This window comes from Leptopilina heterotoma, unplaced genomic scaffold (assembly GCF_015476425.1).
Source record: "Leptopilina heterotoma isolate Lh14 unplaced genomic scaffold, ASM1547642v1 Lhet_114, whole genome shotgun sequence".
In the NCBI taxonomy this organism is placed as follows: domain Eukaryota; kingdom Metazoa; phylum Arthropoda; class Insecta; order Hymenoptera; family Figitidae; genus Leptopilina; species Leptopilina heterotoma.
Window position 1 is genome coordinate 1583227 of NW_025110833.1, and position 22888 is coordinate 1606114.

The window sequence follows — 22888 nt, forward strand, 5'->3', positions numbered from 1 at the left end:
TGTTTAACCTTTATAACCCTTTATGATTCAAACTCTGCAATACCACAGAACTGTAAACAATTTATCGATTTTGAAAATTTTACCTCAAAAATTCAAATGCTTTATTTTTTTTGTTTCTTTATTCCTTTATTTTGTTATTTCTTTGTTTCTCAACTTTTTGTTTCTTTATTATTACGTATTTTTCTATTTCGGGGCTCGAACTAGGTCCGTAAATCCCGTAAAAGTCCGTCTTTTTTAAAAAAGGTCCTTAAAGTCCGTAATTTCATTGAGAAAAAACGAAAATTTCGTAAATTCTATAATATAATTTGGAGAATTTTAGAGAAATTACAAATGATTGCAGAAATTAAATTATTTACAAAATTTTTAATAAATTTCTTCGAAACAATTGAATTATTTTCATATGTTAACAAAATTTACACAAGAATTCAATTATTTAAAATACAAAATTTCATAAAATTTTTCGAAATATATCTAAAAAGATTTTTATAAAATTCGTCGCAAGAATTCAATTATTTTAAAAAAATTAACAAAGTTCTTTTCAAGAATTCAATTATTTTCAAAATTAATAAAATTCTTCACCGAAATTCAATTACTTTTATAAAGTTGAATAAAATTCGTTGGAAGAATTCAATTATTTTCAAAAGTAATAAAATTCTCCACCAAAATTCAATTATTTTTATAAACTTGAATAAAATTCGTCGCAAGAATTCAATTATTTTAAAAAAATTAACAAAGTTCTTTTCAAGAATTCAATTATTTTCAAAGGTAATAAAATTCTTCACCAAAATTCAATTATTTTTATAAACTTGAATAAAATTCGTTGGAAGAATTCAATTATTTTTAAAAGTAATAAAATTCTTTGCAGAAATTCAATTATTATTTACCAAATTTTTAATAAAATTCTTCGAAATAATTCAATTATTTACATTAATAATAAAATTTTCACAGGAATTTAATTATTTGAAATATAAAATTTCATAAAATTTTTCGAAAAATATCAATTCTTTAAAAAGATTTTTATAAAATTCGTCGCAAAAATTCAATTATTTTCACAAGTAATAAAATTCTTTGGAGAAATTCAATTATTATTTACCAAATTTTTAATCAATTTCTTCGAAATAATTCAATTATTTTCATAAGTAATAAAATTTTCACAGGAATTCAATTATTTAAAATACAAAATTTCATAACATTTTTCGAGAATTATCAATTATTTAAAAAGATTTTTATAAAATTCGTCGCAAGAATTCAATTATTTTCAAAAGTAATAAAATTCTTAGCAGAAATTCAATTAGGTTCAAAAATTAAAAAAAATTCTCTTCAAAGTTTCAATTACCTTTATAAATAATAAAATTCTTCTTCGAAATTAAATTATTTTTAAGAATATTAATAAAATTAAAAACCTTTAATTATTTTCATAAATAATAAAATTTTTACATGGATTCAATTATTTTTGTAAATAATAAAATTCTTTTTAGGAATTCAATTATTTTTTATATAATTTTAATCAAATTCCTCAAAAAATGTAATTATTTTTAAAAATTTTATTAAAAGTCAAGAAAAGAATTCAATTATTTAAAAATTTATTAATAAAATTCTTTATGAGAATTCAATTTTAAGAAATAAGCAATTATTCAATAAATTGTTTTTCTTTGTATGTAAATAATTGAATTCTAGTAGAATTTTTTAATAAAAATTGATTAAAAAATGGATAAAAGTAAAAGTACAATAACTTATAAAAGTATTTAACATTTTTTAAAATTTATGAAAATAATTTAACGTTGGAGAAGAATTTTGTTATTTATAAAGATAATTGGGATTCTTTTTCAAATTTTGAATAGCGCGAATATTTAGAAGTAATTGAATTTTGAAATTAATGTTTTTTAAAAAGTTTAATTGAATTCTTTTTATATTATTTTAAGCTTTTATTTTCTAATATATATTTAATTGAAGAATTTACGAATAAAAATTTTTTTTTTAAATTAATTTAAATAATTAATTTTTGATTTAAAAAAATGTTTTCAATATTTTAAAAATGATAAAGAAATGAAATTTTCAGACTTTATTAAATTCTCCTTTAAAGATATATTATATGTATTTTTCTAAATTGCTTATTTCAACAAAAAAGTTAAATGGCAAAATTTCTTAATCCTTGCATTATTATTATTTTTTTTCTCGAAGCAAGAATTTTAATTTTATCCAAATTTATTTGTCATTAGTGTCTTGAATTTCAACCTTAAATATAAACACAGGAAACACCAAAAGTTGTTTCGAGTTCTTTTAATGAAAAAAAAAGAAAGAAAAGAAGAAACATTGTGCAAGATAAAAACGAAGAATATTTTAAATTCAAATTTTTGCTGGTAAAATAAAAATATCTTACTGCAATCGCAAAGTTTTTTCCCCATTTAAACAAAACACATGTTTTTTAACTTTCTAGAAAATAAATTTTAAGTTGTAATTATTTTTCTTAATGTGAGAGTAAATTATCTTTTTAGAAAAATATATTTTTTTAAACTTTTTTTATTTTCTTTTTCTTTACAATTAGCTTTGTGGAATTTTATGTTATGTAATAGTTTTGAAACATGTTTCACGTGGGTAATGATAATAGTAATATTATAATAAATAAAAACAAGAAATTACATTTCTAGAAAAGAAAATACTTTTCGCAAAACGATACACGCAATTAGCCTAATTAACATGACTATTAAAAGTGTCGATAAAAAGGTGGGTTGCATATTATATTATATATCAAAAGGTAACGGCATAATTACATGTCTGTGTAGATATAACGATTATTAAGAGAGCGCGGAAGACAGATATTAAATTCGCGTGTATAATAATTCCTTCTTCTAATCATCATAGAAGCATAAATAATGGTGTGAATAAAATGATGTCAGTAATCACATGTTTTCGAAGGTTTCACCTCTCGCGGTTTTTTTCAAACTCTCGTACATTATAGAGTCTTATTAAAATGATTGTGGTATATATACATATTTTGTTTATACACATGTGCGCGTTTATGTCTGTGATGTACGGTGAGAAAGAGAACTTTTGTGTGTCGAAGGAAGATTAGTGACTTAAGAAAGGCACTACTCCACAGCGTTTAATGGATATAAAATGCATTCGAACATTTTAAAAGCGAGAACAATTATATCTGTAACGAGATAAGCACTGAAAGCTCCTTTCAAGAAGTCTCGATGATTGAGAAATATAAATATATATACATAATCGTTTCGTGAGATATTTTATTCACTTTAAATATTCGCAATATTAAGAGCAATAGTCTCTTGTGTTATTTAATTCGATATGGATTTGTTTTACTGTCGAATACTTTCTTGGAAAGGAAAAATTATTGTCTCTTTATTATTTTTTATGCAATATTAAATATTTACTGTTTGGTATTTTCTTTTTTTTTTTTTCTCCTTCTTTTTTTTCTTCTACTTTTATTGATGAATATCGTTTATAACCAGCGGTTCTTATGGCCTATTATTACCTTAGGGCAATAATGTGTACTTTATTGACCTTGGGCAATAATACGCCGCTCGTAGGTCAATAAGGTATCCATTATTACCCTAGGGCAATAATGAACCGCTCGCAGATCAATTAAGTATCCATTCATACCCTAGGGCAATAATAATCAGGGTTGCCACAAGTCTTGGAAGTCAGGGAATTCAGGGAAAAGTCAGGGAAAGTAAAATTGGTCAGGAAAATCAGGGAAAAGTCAGGGATTTTTAGTAAAAGTATTAGAAAGAATTGAATTTTGAAAATTCATGAGAAAACTCTGAATTTTGATGTTTTTTTTGTGTGCCTCATAAATAATTCTAATACAAAACCTTCAATTTTTTCTACTTCTACCAATAATTTCTTTTTAAATAACTTAATTTTTCAAGAACTTTCATAAAATTATTGACTTATAAATTATTTAATAAACAATTTTTACAATTTTCATAAATACTAGTTTTGTAGAAGAATTTTAATTAAAAATACTAAAAAAATTGAATTTTGGAAAAGTTACAAATAATTCCAGAAATTCAATTATTTTCAATAATTTTTTTAAAATTCTCGTCAACGTTTCAATTACCTTTATAAATAATAAAATTCTTTTTTGCAATTCAATTATTTTTAAAAATTTTAATAAAATTCTTGGCAAAATTTCACAGGAATTCAATTATTTTCACAAAAGTTTTAATAAATTTCTTCGAAATAATTCAATTATTTTCATAAGTCATAAAATTTTTATAGGGATTCAATTATTTAAAATACAAAATTTCATAAAATTTTTCGAATATTAACAATTTTTTAAAAAGATTTTTATAAAATTCGTCGCAAGAATTCAATTATTTAAAAAAAAATTAACAAAGTTCTATTCAAGAATTCTATTATTTTTATAAATAATAAAGTTCTTCACCGAAATTCAATTATTTTTATAAACTTGAATAAAATTCGATGGAAGAATTCAATTATTTTCAAAAGTAATAAAATTATTCGCAGAAATTCAATTATTTTAAAAATTTTAATAAAATTCTTGTCAAAATTTCACAGGAATTTAATTATTTACCAAATTTTTAATAAATTTCTTCGAAATAATTCAATTATTTTAATAGGTAATAAAATTTTCAAAGGAATGCAATTATTTAAAATACAAAATTTCATAAAATTTTTCGAAAATTATCAATTTTTTAAAAAGATTTTTATAAAATTCGTCGCAAGAATTGAATAATTTAAAAAAAAATTTAACAAACTTGTTTTCAAGAATTCTATTATTTTTATAAATAATAAAATTCTTCACCGAAATTCAATTATTTTTATAAACTTAAATAAAATTTGTTGCAAAAATTCATTTATTTATAGAAATAATAAAATTCTTCACAAAAATTCAGTTATTTTTATAAACTTGAATAACATTCTTTGGAAGAATTCAATTATTTTCAAAAGTAAATAAAATTCGGAAATTCAATTATTTTTAAAAATTTTAATAGAATTCTTGGCAAAATTTTAATTATTTTTAAAAATTTTCTTCAATTCAATGATTTTTAATAATCATTATTTTAATTAAATTTTCCAAAACGATTCAATTAGGTTTTTAAAAAATATTTTGATAATTATTATAATTATTTTTTATACAATTTTAATTGAATTCCTCAAAAAATGTAATTATTCTTAAAAATTTTATTAAAATTTGTCAAAAGAATTCAATTACTTAACATTCTTTAGGAAAATTCAATTTTAACAAGCATTCAATTATTCAATAAATTATTTATTTTTTAATTTAAATCATTAATTTAAATAATTAAATTCTAGAATTTTTTAATAATAATGGATTTAAAAATGAATTACCGAATAATCGATTTATCATTTATGAAAATAATTGGATTCTTGCAACGAATATTATTACATTTTTTTTTAATTATTGCATTTTTGTGAGAAATTTTACGACTTGTAAAACTAGTTATTGATGTTTTCGAATAATTTTACAATTAAAGAAATTTGTAAATAAATGTATTAGAACATTTTTTAGAGTATCTAATAATTTTTATAGTGAATCAGAATATTCTTTAGGGTCAGGAAAAAAGTGAAAACTTTGTATGGAAATTAGGGAAAAGTCAGGGAAAAATAAAATTAAATATTTGTGACAACCCTGATAATGAATTGCTCGCAGATCAATTAAGTATCCATTATTACCCTAGGGTAATAATGAGCACTTTATTATCCTGGTGATCATTATTGCCCTGGGGTAATAATTTGTACTTTCTTCACCTGTGAGCAAGGTAAGTAAAATTACCATTATTTCCCTAGGGCAATAATGAGCCGCTTGCAGGTCAATAAAGTGTCCATTATTACCCTAGGGCAATAATGGGCTCTTAATTTAATTTAATAAATTAGTAAATGAATTATTTGAACCAAGTAAATTTTTCTTTCAGTGCAAGAATATAAGCAAAAAGTAGGGAGTTGTATTTTTTAAAACTGTTTTTGAAATAATTTTCGGTGGAGAATTTTGAAGACTGTTATCACTAAAATGAAAAATACTGACCTTGTTTGTAAATTATAATTATAATTAAATTATAATTATAATTGTTAATACTAAATGGAATTCTTTCCTTACGATGATGAGAACGATTCTGGTTAGTTTGAGGACATAAAAATATGCAATTGAGATTATAAAATTGAAATTACGAGAGGGGTCGCATGTCACTTTTCTATAAAGTCGTTGTTTCAAACTTAAAAGTACTTGACTGATACTTGAAAGAGAGCGAGAGAGACAGAAAGAGAGCTCTAGAAATCTGGTCAAGGTTTTACTTGAAAGAAAAAAGTTTTTCAACTTCCACTTTGAGGTATTATCAACAGTTTTCTGTTCACTTGAGAAAATTTTTATTTTGTCTAAACAAGTATTTTAAGGTAAAAAAAATGTATTTTAGAAATAAATGTTTTTTCTCATTTCTCCAAAGTGGAAATATTTTTTTCTATCTCTTATCTAGATTTATATACATAAATGCAAAGATCACTTTTTGCTATGTAGAATAATTTTTTCTTCTCTCGTCTTTTTCATTTCCTTCTGTCATACACTTTTGGCAAGCCTGCAAAGATTTCACATTGAAAAAAAAATTTTTTTCTTATTCACTATATTATATATATGCACGCGGTAAATTATTTAAATTTGATTTATGAAGCGACTTGTCATCTATTTTACCGAAAAAGAGAGACAGAGAAAGCCTAAAAAGCGAACATCTGCTCGAGAGCAAAGAAATTTCACTTCAGAAGTTAGGCAGGTGACGATTTACTGTTCCATAACATCATCCATAGATCATATTATAAAATATTGTTCCATTTAAATCTGTCGAATTAATGAAATTTTTTTCCCTGGTTTTTTTTATTGGGCAAGAGAGAAAAATAATAATAAAAAAAAAGTATTTCAAGCATTCCGTATTTGATATGAAGAAATAAAATAGAAATTAATTTTCCCATATGACGAGAAATTGCTTTGCTTAGTCATTAGTGGATTGATTTGTTATTTTATGGCCGAACTGATGACAATCGTGATTAAGTGATTCCTTTGATGGCCACTTTGACAGTTATTTGCCGGAGGCATTTCAATTAAAACAACAATAATATATAAACGTAACATGTTACAATTTCAAAATTAAATTACCATACTGCTATATTCTAATAAGCGAAATAGATGCCTTTGTTTAAACATTGTTGAAATTAGTGATGAATTTTTGAAGAATTTTGTAATTGTTAATTAATGTTTTGAATTTACGAATGGACTTATTTATTTATACTTATTTACATGTATATTGTTTATTTACTTTATATTTATTTACATTATATTTCTTTACATTTTATTTATTTGCATTATATTTACTTACATTATGTTTATTTACATAACTTTACTTTATATTAATAAAATTTACTATTATAGTAGAATTAGATTTAAATTATAATAAATATTAATTGTAATTATTTTTTTGGAAATTTGTTTCAAAAAGCGCGCGCTATTTCGACCAATAGGAAGCTATCTGTAGGACATGCGCAGTCGCGGTTCATGATAGTTGCTGGCGTCCCTTATTAGGCCTTGCATTTCGCCCCAACATTTTTTGCTTTTATCAGCAAAAAATGTTAATTTAATTTCAGCGATTGAATTTTAATTGTATATTATTACTAAATGATTATCAAATCATGTTTTTCGGAAAGTTTCTTGTTATGTTTTTGTAGAAATTTTCAAATTTATAGTTTATTTTGAGGTTAGGTCGACTTAGAACGTTGTTATCTTGAACGGAATTTATCTAACAATTTTAATTCTAAAATTAAAATATTAATACTCTTATCTTAATAAAATGAAGATATTGTTATATTTAAAAAAATATTATATATTAGAAATAGTATACCTATTTTAAAATTTAAATGACGAAAGAAATTTTATAAAGCCATATAATTTAATTAATAAAGATCTTAAACTTATTTGTCTGGCCTAATGGACATTAGGGCAAACAAATAAATTTAACCCTTTAATGGCCGAGTTTTTTGCCGTTATTATAAACGTATAATGTTTAGTAAATTCGATTATTCTATTATTTAATATGAAAAAACAATTTTTTTAAACATGTTCCACCCCTTAAAACCACCCCTAACGTATATTACTACCCTTAAAAATTGATAATTAATCTAAGTAATAAATTAAATATTTTTTAGCTCCTGTCAGCTTTATAATTATTTATAAATATTCTCTGGTTGTTAAAAAATGAAAAAGAATTATAAATAACCACTTGAACATCACCCTCAAAGTCAAATAATCACCTCTTGACGATATTAATTTTTGTGAATATTTAAAAAAAATCTATAGATTCTAAATGCATCTAAATTATAAAAAAATGTTTCTAAGTGACACAGATATGGATAATAATGTTAATCACCCCCCCCCTCTTGGAACTCACCCCTATTTAATAATTATTCTTACATACTGTCAATAGTTTAGAACAATTAAAAAAGTCATTTTTATTAATTCTATACGTTTCGAAAATACGAAAAAATATTTTTATGGTGACTGGGTAATGATAGTAAATATAAACTACCCTTAAAAAAATAACCCTAAGGTCAAATAACCACATTTTTATGATAAAAAGTTTTGTATTAGATTTTTAAAAATTATTAATTCTAATTGATTTTAAATCATAAAATGTTTTTCAGAATTACACAGTTATAGATGAAAATAATAATAAACAGCATCCTCAGAACTCACCCCTATTTAATAACTGTTCATAGATACAATTATAGTTTAATTGGAGAAATTTGTTATTATCTTTGTATATTGGGTAAATGGTTTGATATATTTTTTATCAATGTTGAACAATTGTGATTCTGAAAACTGGAAAAAGATAATTTATATTAATTTTAACCAATTTACGACATTTTACCTTTTGCAATTTTTATTCCTTTCTCCTTTTTTCTTTTATCGTTCCATACTGAAAGGATTCATTGGAAACCCCCGAGTAACAAGTTTCCGGCAAATATGATGAATTTTTAATTTATTGTCCGCCATATTGGATCCGCCATTTTGAATTTTTAAAAACTGACATCATATTCGTAATCAGCGACCCCGAAAACCCCCGAGTAACAAGTTTCAGGCGAATATGATGAATTTTTAATTTATTGGCCGCCATATTGGATCCGCCATTTTTAATTTTTGAAAACTGACATCAGATTCGTAATCAGCGACCTCGAAAACCACCGAGTAATAAATTTTAGGCGAATTCGGTAGATTTTTAAATTGTTTTGTTTTTTGGGGGTAGTTTTCATTAATTTTCTTTTTACCCCGAGGAAAATTTTTGTTATTAATTTTTTTTTACAAAGATTACAATATTTTTAAACATTTGTTACTGCGTAAGCCGAAAAAAAAAATTTTTTCTTAAATTTATACCTTTTTTACAATTTTTGTCATTTTTCGCGTTTTTTAAAGGGGTGTATTTCAGAAAGGGTAGTTTTTTGGAAAATGAGAAGCATATGTATTTATTACTCTCGTTCACCCCTTCAAAATGAGACCTTAGCGGATTTGATCCGTTAAGTTTTAAGAAAGTTATGATTTTTTGAAGTAGGTGGTACGTATGTGTACCACTGGCCATTAAAGGGTTAAGATCTTTATTAAAATCTATTATTAAAAAAATAATAATAAATTTTTGAAATCTATTATTTAAAATTTAAATATTATATTTTAATATAAAAATATTATTCCTTCGGCTGATAATATTTAAGGGAAAAATAAAATAATTTCTTTCACATATTCCTGGCGCTTGGGAGAATGTGAAGTTGCTTATATAGTAGACAAAAGTGACGGAGGAGTGAAAAGTAAATCTTCAATGGAAAAGCGAAAATGCAGAAACGTGCCTTAGAACGCTCTGCTAGAATCAGGAGGATCAATTCGCAAATTCATGCGTAATACTCCTCCATATCCTCCAGGATCTTTCGCAGGTTCTTTCTTTGAAGTACTTCTACATGCTTCTCTTATCCCCGCATATATATACATACAATATTTTCCCGTTCTTGTCAAAAAGTTATTTTTCTTATACAAAATCCCTAAAGCACATTTTAATACTTCTCGTATAAATTTCACTTATACTTTTTGCAAATATATAAAATATAAATTCCTTAAAAAATTTTTTTTCTCTTAATTTATTTCTTACTATTTACATTATTGATTATTTCCTCAATTTATTTATCATTATTCAAATTATTTTATTAGTTTATTTATTATTTACCAAAGACGTAAAAAATTGTAAGTTGTTTTTAATTTTTGGAGTAAAAATACAGAAAGAAAATCAATTATTATTAGAAATTATTAATGTTCAAGTCTTCATTACATCTAAAAAATGTTCCAAAAAACAAAAAGAAATGTCTTTTTAAACTCATAAAAATTGTCCTTTGAAAATAAAAATAAACTTGGTCGAGTGGATTAATTTGCATATATCCGAAATAATTGAATAGAAGTTCGATTCCCGTTAGATTCAAGAATATTTTTTTTTCACTTATAATAGAAATTATTTTCGATTCGATAGTTTAATTTTCAAAAACAATAATTGAACATGTTACAAGGCTAGAAAATTAATTATTTTTTTACGTTATTTATCAATTTAAATAAAAAAAAAATAATGTATTTTGAAACAAGAAAAAAAAGTTGAATGTTATATAGAATGTTTAATGGTACATAAGTAAAGGGGGAAGTAAAAAGTTGTGATAGCGTAACTTCAGTGGAATGTTAATGTCAGTTAATTTTCTGTAAAACATCGAGGACCTGGGTCTCACAATGTGTTGCTTGCAGTATAATGTATTGGTGCGAAAATAAACTGGTTTTCTCTGAAACAGAGAAGTGTAGTTGTTTTTCACTTCCGCGAGTGAGACAGGTTGGATAGTGTGTACAATATAATATGAAAAAAAAATTCCAAATAATTGCCGTTATAGACCGATAAAATAACGAATAGGTAAAGTAATTTTTATTTATTTATGTTTTTATAATAAATCTCCGGAAAAATTTCTGTAAATTAAAAAATTTCGGATAATTTTTACTATATCCAGAGCTAAATTTTATTACATCTACTCTCTAAATTTAAATTCGTAAAAAAGTTTACTAATTTGAATTAGTGACTTTTTGCTTTTGAATTAGTAAATTTTACTGATAAATTAAAAAGTAATTAATATTTATTAGTAAAATTTACTAAATCGAAAACCAAAAAATCAGTTACTAATTTAAATTAGTAAACATTTTTACTATCTCAATTTTAGAGAGTGAGAATAATTTTTACTTCTTTGGATTAATGTTACTACATCTTGCAGTAAATTTTACTATTTTCGCAATAAATTTTACTATATGCGAAAAAATTAGTAATTACTAAATTTTACTTAGACATACAGTAAATTTTTTACTACTACTACTTTTTTCTAATTTTACTATCTCGAAAATACTTTTTTTTAAAGCTTGTAAAATTATTTAAACGTATTGTAAAATTTACTATTTCCGAAATAAATTTAACTACTCTTAAAGTAAAATGGACTAAAATTAGTAAATTTTACTTTGCACGTGCGGAAATTTTTGACGGAAATAAATTTTAGTTAGTAAATAAATAAATTTAATATAAACGTAATAAAATTTACTTCGGAAATAGTCAAAGTTAATAAGAAATTCTCAGAATTTCTATCAGGCAATTTAGATTTTACTCTGGAATTAGTAAAAGTAAAAGTTATTTAGTATAAAAATTTACAGTACAATTTTTGCGAATAAAATTTTTTTTATTGATAATTTTTCTCAACTGATGAAAATTATTTTTTAAATAAAAATAACTCATTTTTAATAATAATAAGTGAATATCTTCCTTAAAGTTTCAGGAACTTATGTCAATTTTTACAATGTTTAGAGTAATTTTTACTAAATGCGAAGTAAATTTTTTCTATATTCGCGAAATAAATTTTACTCCTTCCGAACTGAATTTTACTATTTAAGTAATAAACTTTATTATTTCCGAAATAAATTTTACCACCTCTGAAGTAAATTTTAGTTAAAGCTTATAAAATTTACTTCGATCGTATAGTAAAATTTTACTATACGACTATTTCTATTTCCGAAGTAAATTTTATTTAAAGTCAGTAAAATTTACTTTGATCGTACAGTAGAATTTTACTAGACGATTATTACTATTTCCGATGTGAATTTTAATATTTGTAGTAAAATTTACTTCAGAGTTTAGACATAGTAAAATTTACTACCGAAGCAATAAAAATTGATTTTAGAAATGCTCTGAAATCGACAAGTTTAGACTTTACTTTCGAATGACTAAAAGTTTCTTTATTTTTTTTATCATCATGTACTATAAAAATTTAAAATACAATTTTTTGCAAACTTTTATCTTCTTCTTTCTAAATTGTGAATTGGTAAATTTTTTTAATAATTTGAATTAGCGACTGATTTTTTGCTTTTAAAATTCATTTTATAATAAATTAGAGGAATTGCCAATTTGAATTAATGACTGAATTTTTGCTTTTAAATTTTATTTTTATTTTAAACAAAAATAATTTAAAATAAATAATTCAAAGTAAATTAATAATTGAAAATTAATAAATTTTACTAACAAATTAGTAGAAAATACTATTTGTGATAGTAAAAATTATTAATTGAAAAGCAAAATGTAATTTACTAAATCAAATTAATAAGCATTTTTCCTAATTCAAATTTAGTGTTTTTGACAACTTTTTTGAAAATAATTTCGCTATTGTTAATTTTTCTACATCAATAATTTTTTTTTCTAATTTTTCCCACCTGATAAAGTGTATTTTTAAAAAGCCTCTCACTCTTGTTTTCTGCAAAACCAAATAAATAACTTCAAAAGGCCATTATCAATATGTATACCAGAACCCGCAACTTAAAAAAGCAAACAAACACCCAAGTTCCTTTTTTATATATTTTCTCGGAAGAAAGTTTTGAAGGTAATTAAAGTGAGGCCAGTGATCGACCGTTAATTGACTCTCTTCAGGTTATATGTATATGTATATATACGTGTATATATAAAGAATAGAGGGAAAAACGTTCCAAAGAACAATTTTCGAAGATTTATTACTGAAAGGGTAATAGGCCGGCTTTTATATGCGCCAAAAAGAGAATATCTTCGCCTAAACAAGTACAAACAAAATAATTTTTATTACTTCCTCTCTCTTTCTATCTATATATAGTATACATGTTCGCCTTTTTGAATATATTATTATAACCGATAAAAATCGCAAATCATTCCTTGATAAATTTTTTTCATTATGAAATTAATCAAACGAATAAGAAAAAGAAAAGAATACGCATTTTGTTTTAACACTAAGAAATTAAATGCCAATTAAAATCTAATCTGTGTAAAAAAATCTCCTAAATCAATATGTACATATATTTGTATGTGTGTGTGTGTTTGTGTGTTTTGCAATGCGATAAAAAAACATTTCTGAATTAAAATTCGAGAATGGAACACTTCATCACGAGAGAAAGTAATAAATTGAAATTCTAAAATGGAGGATCGATCAATAAAACATTGCTATTTGAATCCATCATATTATTTTTCTCTTCCTCTCTTTTCTGTCTCGATTTTCTCTCTTTATTTTCTATCTCTCAGTGTTGAAATTTATATTTTTAAATAGTTGTATTTCGTTCGAAAATACATGTGTATCTCTCTATGAATATCTATATATATTTATACAAATATATAAAGAGAGAGAGAGAGAGAGAGAGAGAGAGAGAGAGAGAAATTCTTGGAGCGGTATATTTCGCGTGTATTAATCTGCATAAACTCATTCCTATGCAAATGAAGAGATTCGACATTAAACTAGGCACCTTGAAGCCCACAGCTTATTTCGCGGCTTAGGTTAGAAATGTAGGCTATTTATGTATATCGCGATGTGCCGATAAATGCATTTTCCTTCGCAATATCTTCGACAGGATAATTCCCTCCTCACCCTTTTTGGGTAAGAAGAGGGACTATGCTAATTATCCTCCTACACAGGAACGCGCAAACTTTTCGGTGGCTTAACTAAACTTGTTTATTTTCCCCTAAAATAATTCACTTTCTGTAAATACTAAATAGTATATATGTTTCATGCAGGAATTCATCAAATAATTCTTCAATTTTTATTTATTTCAAACATCTTTTTCAAATTTATTTACAACTTTTATTTCTTTATTATTATTATTATTTTAATATAATTTTATTTATTCATACAACTCAAGCGTATACAGTAAAAAAAAAATTAAATTTTAACTCCCCAGGGGATTCTGTAAAATTCGCACCCATTTGGGAGTTAAAGCGAAGGAAGTTAGACAAAGGGAGTTAAAATTTACACAGTAAAAATAAGATTCAACTCCAAAAGGGAGTTAATTTAATAATTAACTCCTTTTTGGAGTTGATTTTTAACTCGAAAAATTTCACTCCCAACTCCAGTGACCGTCAACTCCTTAAATTTCTTACCTACTTGTACAGGCGCATACTAAGTTCCCCTTTATAGCCCAGTGGTCAATAAAGTGTCCATTATAACCCTAGGGCAATAATGAGCACATTATTAACCTGAGAGCAGTCCATTATTTCCCTAGGGCAATAATCACTGTCTTAGCCGCACTATTATTGCAGGACTCGAGCTAGATCCGTAAATTTCGTAAAGGTCCGTAAATATGTTTGAAGTCCGTAAAAGTAAAAGACAAAAAGTTCGTAAATTGTACGATATAATTTGGAGAATTTTAGAGAAATTACAAATAATTGCAGAAATTCAATTATGTTCGAAAATTTTTAAAAATTCTCGTCAAAATTTCAATTATCTTTAGAAATAATTAAATTCTTCTATTCGAAATTCAATTATTTTAAAAAATTTAAAAATTTAAATAAAATTCTTTGAAAAATTTCAATTATTTTCAAAAATTTTCCTCAATTCAATCAGTTTTGATATTTACCATTTTAATAAAATATTTTCCGAAACAATTCAATTATTTAAAAAAAAATTTCATAAAATTCTACACAAAACTTTAATTATTTTTATAAAATAATAAAAATTTCACAGGAATTCAATTATTTTCATAAATAATAAAACTCATTGCAGAATTTAAATTATTTTTAATACAATTTTAACCGAATTCCTCGAAAAATGTCATTATTCTTATATAAAAATATTATTAAAATTTGTCAAAAGAATTCAATTATTATTTAAAAATTTGTTGATAAAATTCTTTATGAGAATTGAATTTTAAAAAACATTCAATTATTTAATAAATTGATTTTGTATTTAAATAATTGAATTCTACTAGAATTTTCTAATAAAAATTGATTTAAAAATGAAGTTCAGTTAAAATTTTCGATTATAATTGAATATTAAAAGCATTAGAGCGTGAATTTTTAGAAATAATTGAATTTTGAAAAGGTTTCGAATTTAAATCTTTGAAAATCTGAATTTTTTACATTTTTAACTATAACAATTTTTTGGAATTAATTTTTTTCAGAAAGTGAATTTGAAAACAAATAAATTTGAAAATTCTCGAAGAACTTTTCCAAAAATTATTAAAAATAATGCATTTATAAAAGAATTTTAGTTAAAACCACGAAAGAAAGATTTAATTTTGAAAAAATTACAAATTATTGAATAAATTCAATTATTTTCAAGAGTTATAATATTGCTTTTAAAAATTAGTTATTGTTCAAAAATAATAAAATTTTTTATAGGGATCCAATTATTCTCGAAAATAATAAAACTCATTGCAGAGATTCAATTTTTTCACAAATAATAAAAATCATTGCATTGTTTCAATTATTAATATCAATTTATAATAATTGAATTTTAAGAAACATTCAATTATTCAATAAATTATTTATTTGTGTATTTAAATAATTGAATTTTAGTCGAATTTTCTAATAAAAATTGATTTAAAAATTAATTTCAGTTAAAATTTAAGATAATAATTGAATATTAAAAGCAATATAGTGTGAATTTTTAGAAATAATTGAATTTTGAAATTAATTTTTTTGAAATAGTTTAATTGCATTTTTTTGAAATTATTTCATGTTTTTTTCTAATATTTATTTAATTGAAGAATTTACGAATAATTGAAATATCGTAAAATCGATCTCTCCGAGTCGAAGACTCGGAGTCATCGATATCTTTATGTTTTATAGTTATAAAAATTTAATTTATAGTTTTAAGTAAAATGTTCTCTTATTTGACTCGGACTGGTTATATTTTTGTCAGTAATTGATCCGTAATTTTTCATTTTTGGTCCGTAAGGTCCAAAGTTTTAAATAATTTTTTAATACCTTCACTGATTTGAGCCCTGTTATTGCCCTAGGGGAATAATGGTCAATAAAAACCACAGGTCAATAAAACTCATTATTACCCTAGGGCAATAATTAGTATCTTATTAACTTATATTAATTAGTAAAATATACATTCATTTTTTATTATAATATTAAATAAAAATAAACCTTAGGGCAATAAAAACCGCAGGTCAATAAAGTACTCATTATTACCCTAGGGCAATAATTAGTATCTTATTAACTTATATTTATTGGTAAAATGCAAATTCATTTTTTATTATATTAAATAAATATTCATTCAATTGATTATATGAAAAAAAAAAACATTTTTAATATATATTTAAACTACTACTATTTTTACTAGAAGTAGGAAGTATTCTAGTAGGAGTAGTATAGTAGTATAGCAGTAGGAAGTCGAGTATTTGATCCTATCCGGAATTAATAATAGAAGTTAATAAGCAATTTACATTTTACCAATGAAGTATAGTAAAAGTTACTTTGTATATTTATCCCTCCATATTGCGTTTGGTTAAGAACTAAGAAAATAGAAATATAGCCTCTATACACCAACAAATACATAAACTGTTTTCGTTTCTTTTTTCTCTTACTTTTTTCTTTCATAAATATATTATACTTGAATTACTTTTTTATTTATTTTATATATTATTCTTTCCAACTTGTCTTTTATTAAAATTCGACTTTTTACAATTGCCATTATTTCTCGCTTTTTTCCCTTCCTATATAATTTCATATCTCATTTTCTTATATGCTCCCTATTATTTGCTCAACTACTTATCAAAGAAGTCTTGACAATCAGATGGGTATATATAGTATAGAGGTAGATTCGAACTACACTCTCTAGTCTAGAAAGAGAGAGAGAGAGAGAGGGATTTGTAAGATGTACTGCATATATATTTATGTATGTTTAATGAAAGAGGAGACTTTTTGCCCATAAAATTCATTATTTATTTAAATGTAATTGAAATTATTGTTGCTATTGTGTACAGTATACAAGTTTGTCTCGATACTTTGAATGTTAAAAAAAGATTTTTTACCCTTCACACCTGCGATACTGACGTGGTCAATAGGGATTCGCTTCATATCGAGCATTGTAGAGTCGTTTTCCGTTTTTTAGATTCGTTGACCTTATATCTATACATGTGGAAAGAGAGAAATGGAGAGAGAGAGAGAGAGGAGAAAGAGAGAGATGTATTAGAGCTGTTGAATTAGGTGTCAATCTAGAGATCGATTTCAGATACGCTTTCAGAACTGAGAGTATAGCGTCCTGAATAACTATAGAAATTACCCTGGTACGTGCATTCACGTGAATGCATAGCCATCGAATACGTGGTCATTCTTATGCACGAGTAGATCGAGAATAGAACTTTCATGTTACAATTTAAATATTCTCTGTAGGAAGATAAGTGCTTTTTGAATTCTATATATTTATGAATATTTTAGGGAAATGTAATTTTTTTTTGTAATATTAATTTTAAACCTTATTTTCAAATTTTTATTAAATCTTTCTTTAAACTTTTACCTTTTATTATTAAAACTAAAACTTTTATTTTTTCATTATATAATATACCCTCTAAATTTGGGTCAGAAGCGCGATTTTTTAATTTGACTTTGACATTTACTTTTTGACTTCCGAAGTGTGTCAAAGTCGATTCGATTTTTTCATTGCTGTTGTAAAAATTGCATCAACTTTTATTTAACTTTAGGTAATTTTCACTTTGATTTTAACTTTTAAAATGAAAGTCGAAATCAAAATTAGAGTTCAAGTCAAAGTCAAATGTAAAAATCAAATTCGAATTTGAGGTTAAAGTCAAATGTAAAAATCAAATTCGAATTTGAGGTCAAAGTTAAATTATAAAATTAAACCCTACTTTAAGTTTTAAATGATTTGAATCATGACTTTTTGCTTTCAAATTATTAGTTAGAATTTACTAATTGGTCAATTGCAAATGGCTGATTGTTAAGGTTCGTTCATATACCACGTGGACGAGAAGTTTTCACTTGATAACAAATCAAATATCATTTTAAATTTAAGAGCATGAGAAAATACTGTTTAAAAATTTATTAACAGAAATATATATAATGAAACTGTAAAAATAATATTTTTCTATTTCCAGGTCGACGAGACATGATAATGATGAGAACAAGGTGAGACAAAAAGGAGGGAAATCCCCTCAGTTATAAAGCTATGGTGAAAGGTTTCGGACGTCACCTCGAGAGGGAGCCACCAAACGTCCACTTAATCGTCTTCATCTTCATTCTCCTTGCTGTTACAACAACACGTGGCGTTGATCTCTGTAAGTAATTAAATCTTATTATTTTCCATATTCATTATTTATTTTTCTTAAACAAAAGAATTTTTCATTTACTAAAAAAATTAACTTTATATTTTCACTATCAAGATAAGAGTCCGTTCAAAAATAATTTTTCCCTGATTCATAAAAATTTTCTAGGTTATTCCATTCATTTATCCTATAAGTTAATGAATTTTAATTTAATCGCGTCTTAAATGTCCGCTACTTCAAATTATTTAACAAATAAATATACAAATAAACATTGGCGGAAACATTTTTTGAATTTAAATCTTATTTTCATAAACTATTGTTTTTTATAATTAAATAATCAATTTTTAACAAAATAAATGATCTGTTAAAATATTTTTCAATTTAGTCTAGTAATTTTTAAAAATATTGGAGCACAAAAAAATATTTCGTCTATTTTAACGTTCAAAAATTTTGGGAAAATTTTATATCCACGATGTTTTACGATTTGTAAACAATAAGTAACTTTAAAAATAAAAAAATAAGGTTAAAATCGATTTTAGTAACCGCTATAAATATTATTTTACTTTCACTAATAATGCGCTTCGATTTTTCAAAGATGGTCCAACCTTGACTACACTTTTTTTTAAATGTTTCTAACTTTTTTAATTTTATAACAATTAATTTACGATGTTTAGCAAACGTTTTCCTCTTTCATAGATCTTTCTAACAATATAACTCAATTGCTTAAATTTAATTTTAAAAAAGTTTTACACAAAGTTCAAACAACGGTCCAACCCTGACTACTTTCGCCTACTTCATGGACATTGATAAATTTTATTATATTTACTTAATTTTTAAATAAATAATAATAATATATTATAATATATTTCTTCATTTTCTTCTTAGGGATTCAATTATTTTCACAAATAATAAAATTGTATTTTTAATACAATTTTAATCGAATTTCTCGAAAAATATAATTATTCTTAAAAATTTTATTAATATTCTTCGAAAGAATTCAATTATTTAAAAATTTGTTGATAAAATTTTTTATGAGCATTGAATTTTAAGAAACATTCAGTTATTCAATAAACTGTTTTTTGTATTTAAATAATTGAATTCTAGTAGAATTTTCTAATGGAAATTGATATAAAACTGGAATTTAATTAAAATTCAAGATTTTAATTAAATATCAAAAAGATTAGAGCGTAAATTTTTAGAAATAATTGAATTTTAAAATTAATATTTTTGAAAAAGTTTAATTGAATTTTTTTGAAATTATTTCAAGTTTTTATTTTCTAATATTTAGTTAATTGAAGAATTTAAGAATAATTGAAATTTAGTAAAATTGTATATTGTAAACAAATGTAATTTTATTAAAATTCTTCGAAAGAATGCAATTATTTAAAAATTTGTTAATAAAATTCTTTATGAGAATTGAATTTTAAGAAACATTCAATTATTCAATAAATTGTTTTTTTGTATAATTAAATAATTGAATTCTAGTAGAATTTTCTAATGGAAATTGATATAAAAATGGAATTTAATTAAAATTTAAGATTTTAATTGAATATCAAAAAGATTAGAGCGTAATTTATTAGAAATAACTGAATTTTAAAATTAATTTTTTTGAAAAAGTTTAATTGAATTTTTTTGAAATTATTTCATTGAAAAATTTTATTTAACACTAAAATATAATTTAATTTTGCAGAAGTAACAAATTATTCCAGAAACTTAATTATTTTCAAGAGTAATAATATTCTTCGCAAAAATTAAATATTGTTCAACATTAATAAAATTAAAAACTAGATTATTTATCTATTTTATTTATTTATTACTTATTTAAAATATATGTCAGCCTAACATAAAATTAAGTACATTAATGATTATAAATTTTTACTAATTAATGTTAATTAATTAAACACTTAAAAATAAAATAAAAATAAATAAAATTCTTCTTAGGGATTCAATTATTTTTACAAATAATAAAACTCATCCCAGAATTTCACTTATTTTTAATACAATTTTAATCAAATTTTTCGAAAAATGGAATTATTCTTAAAAATTTTATTGAAAATCGTCGAAAGAATTAAATTATATAAAAATATAATGATAGAATTTTAAGAAACATTCAATTGTTGAATAAATTATTTATTTTTGTATTTAAATAATTGAATTTTAGTAGAATTTTTTAATAAAAATTGATTTAAAAATTAATTTTAGTTAAAATTTTAGATAATAATTGAATATTAAATGCAATATAGCGTCAATTTTTATAAATAACTGTATTTTAAATCCTTATTATAAAACATGAAGAAATCGATCGGAGTTATCGATATCTTTATGTTTTATAGTTATGAAAAATTTAATTTATAGTTTTAACTTTTAAGTAAAATTTTTTTTTTATTTGACTTGGACTGGTTATATTTTTGTCAGTAATTGGTCCCTAATTTTTCATTGTTGGTCCGTAAAGTCCGTATTTTTAAATACTTTCACTGATTCGAGCCCTGTTATATATCTCAATTGCTTAAATTTATTTTTAAAAAAAGTTATAAACAAAGTTTAAATGATGGCCCAATCCTGGCTATGTTCGCCTACTTACTGGACATTGATGAATCTTATTAAATTTTCTTAATTTTTAAATAAATAATATAATTCTGTTGTCAATGAATAATAACTTGAATTAATTTTTATTTTAAAACAGTTCACTTATTTTAATTAATTAATCACTTAATGATTCTAAATTTTTACTAATTAATGTTAATTAATTAATCATTAAGTGATTAATTAATTAACATTAATTAGTAAAAATTAAAAATAATCAATGTATTTAATTTGAGGTTAGGTTGACATATATATTAAATAAATAATTAAAATTGATAAATAATCTAGTTTTTAATTTTTGAGGAGCTCGACAACAAAAATGAGCCTATTGGTTTTTAAACACAACATTAAACGATGGTCAGTCAAGATTATACGGGAAATTCAAAACATGCGCATAATTATTCTTGGTGCGAAGGAAGAAACCCTGTAGACACCAAAATATCCATGTATAGAGCAAATACAGTTATTATTATTAACGAAGGTGCCGGAAACCTCGACGTATATCGCTCCCTGGAGTTCGTGGGCTCTCGTAATTTTCTCTCTCATTCCCTCTCTTAGGACTCTCTTATACATAAACTCGAGACTATTCCGTCGGTGTGTATACATGTTTTCCTTTTGTTGAGAAGAGTCCAGTAACGAGCTATGGCTGACCAAACGTGCCTTATCAAGCTCATAAATCGAACATAAATAGCCATTGCCAACATCGCATAGTAGGTGATTTTAACTTGAAACAACAAGGTGTGAGTTGCTCACTTTTTAGCGCACTTTGGTTTTTAAAACACGATAAAATGTTTGTTAGAAAGGGGCAATAAAGTTTGTAGAATGCGTCAATGATGGGCTTTCAAGTGTTTTTTTTTTCTTCTTTTTTGTTTCCTTAAACTTATGATCTTTATAATATATATGTGTGTCTGTGTTATATGCGTATTATAAACTGTCAAGTCCTACACTTATTTTTTATGTTGAAAGTTAGTGTTTATCATTTATTATATTTTTATATGCTGTTTCAGCAAATTTTACACTTTTCTCTTCGCAACATGTTACCTGTTTTTGTTGCGTTAAAAAAAATTTTTCTTGGGGTTTTTAAATGGGTATTAGATCCCCTAGGTTCTAAAATAGGTTTTTTATTCCCTAGGTTCTAAAATTGATTCTTTGATCCCTAGGTTCTAAAATGGGTATTATATCCCCTAGGTTCTAAAATGGGTATTCTATCCCTTAGGTTCTAAAAGAGGTTTTTATTCCCTAGTTTTTAAAATGGACATCTTATTCTCTAGGTTAGAAACCATTTTACGCCCCAAACTTTAAAAAAGGTATTTTATTCCCAAAGATTTAAAAAAAAAGAATTTTTTGAAAAATTACAAATGAAAAAAAAAATGAAAAAAATTCAATTATTTTCAAAAGTAATAAAATTCTTCGCCGAAATTCAATTATATTCAAAATTTTTTTCAAATTCTGGACAAAATTTCAATTATCTTTAAAAATTTTCCTCAATTTAATGATTTTCAATATATCAATTATTTTAATAAAATTTTCCTAAAGAATTCAATTATTTAAAGAAATTGTAATAAAATTCTGCGCAAACATTTAATTGTTTCATAAAATAATAAAAATTTACCAAAAATTCAATTATTTACAAATTTTTTATAAATTTCTTCATAATATCATAAAATTATTTTTCTAAATAATAAAATCCTTTTT

The 22888-nt window shown here is 23.6% G+C and overlaps 1 protein-coding gene across 3 annotated transcripts in view; it reads left to right on the forward strand.

Moving 5' to 3' along the window:
• Positions 1-22888, forward strand: part of LOC122507350 (epithelial discoidin domain-containing receptor 1-like) — a 267483-nt gene that overhangs the window by 126231 nt on the left and 118364 nt on the right. For all 3 annotated transcript variants that reach the window (XM_043620013.1, XM_043620026.1, XM_043620020.1), the window contains one exon: positions 18443-18622. In XM_043620013.1, coding sequence (XP_043475948.1) covers positions 18514-18622 — 109 coding nt within the window. In that variant the 5' untranslated portion in view covers positions 18443-18513. The remainder of the gene's footprint in view (positions 1-18442; positions 18623-22888) is intronic.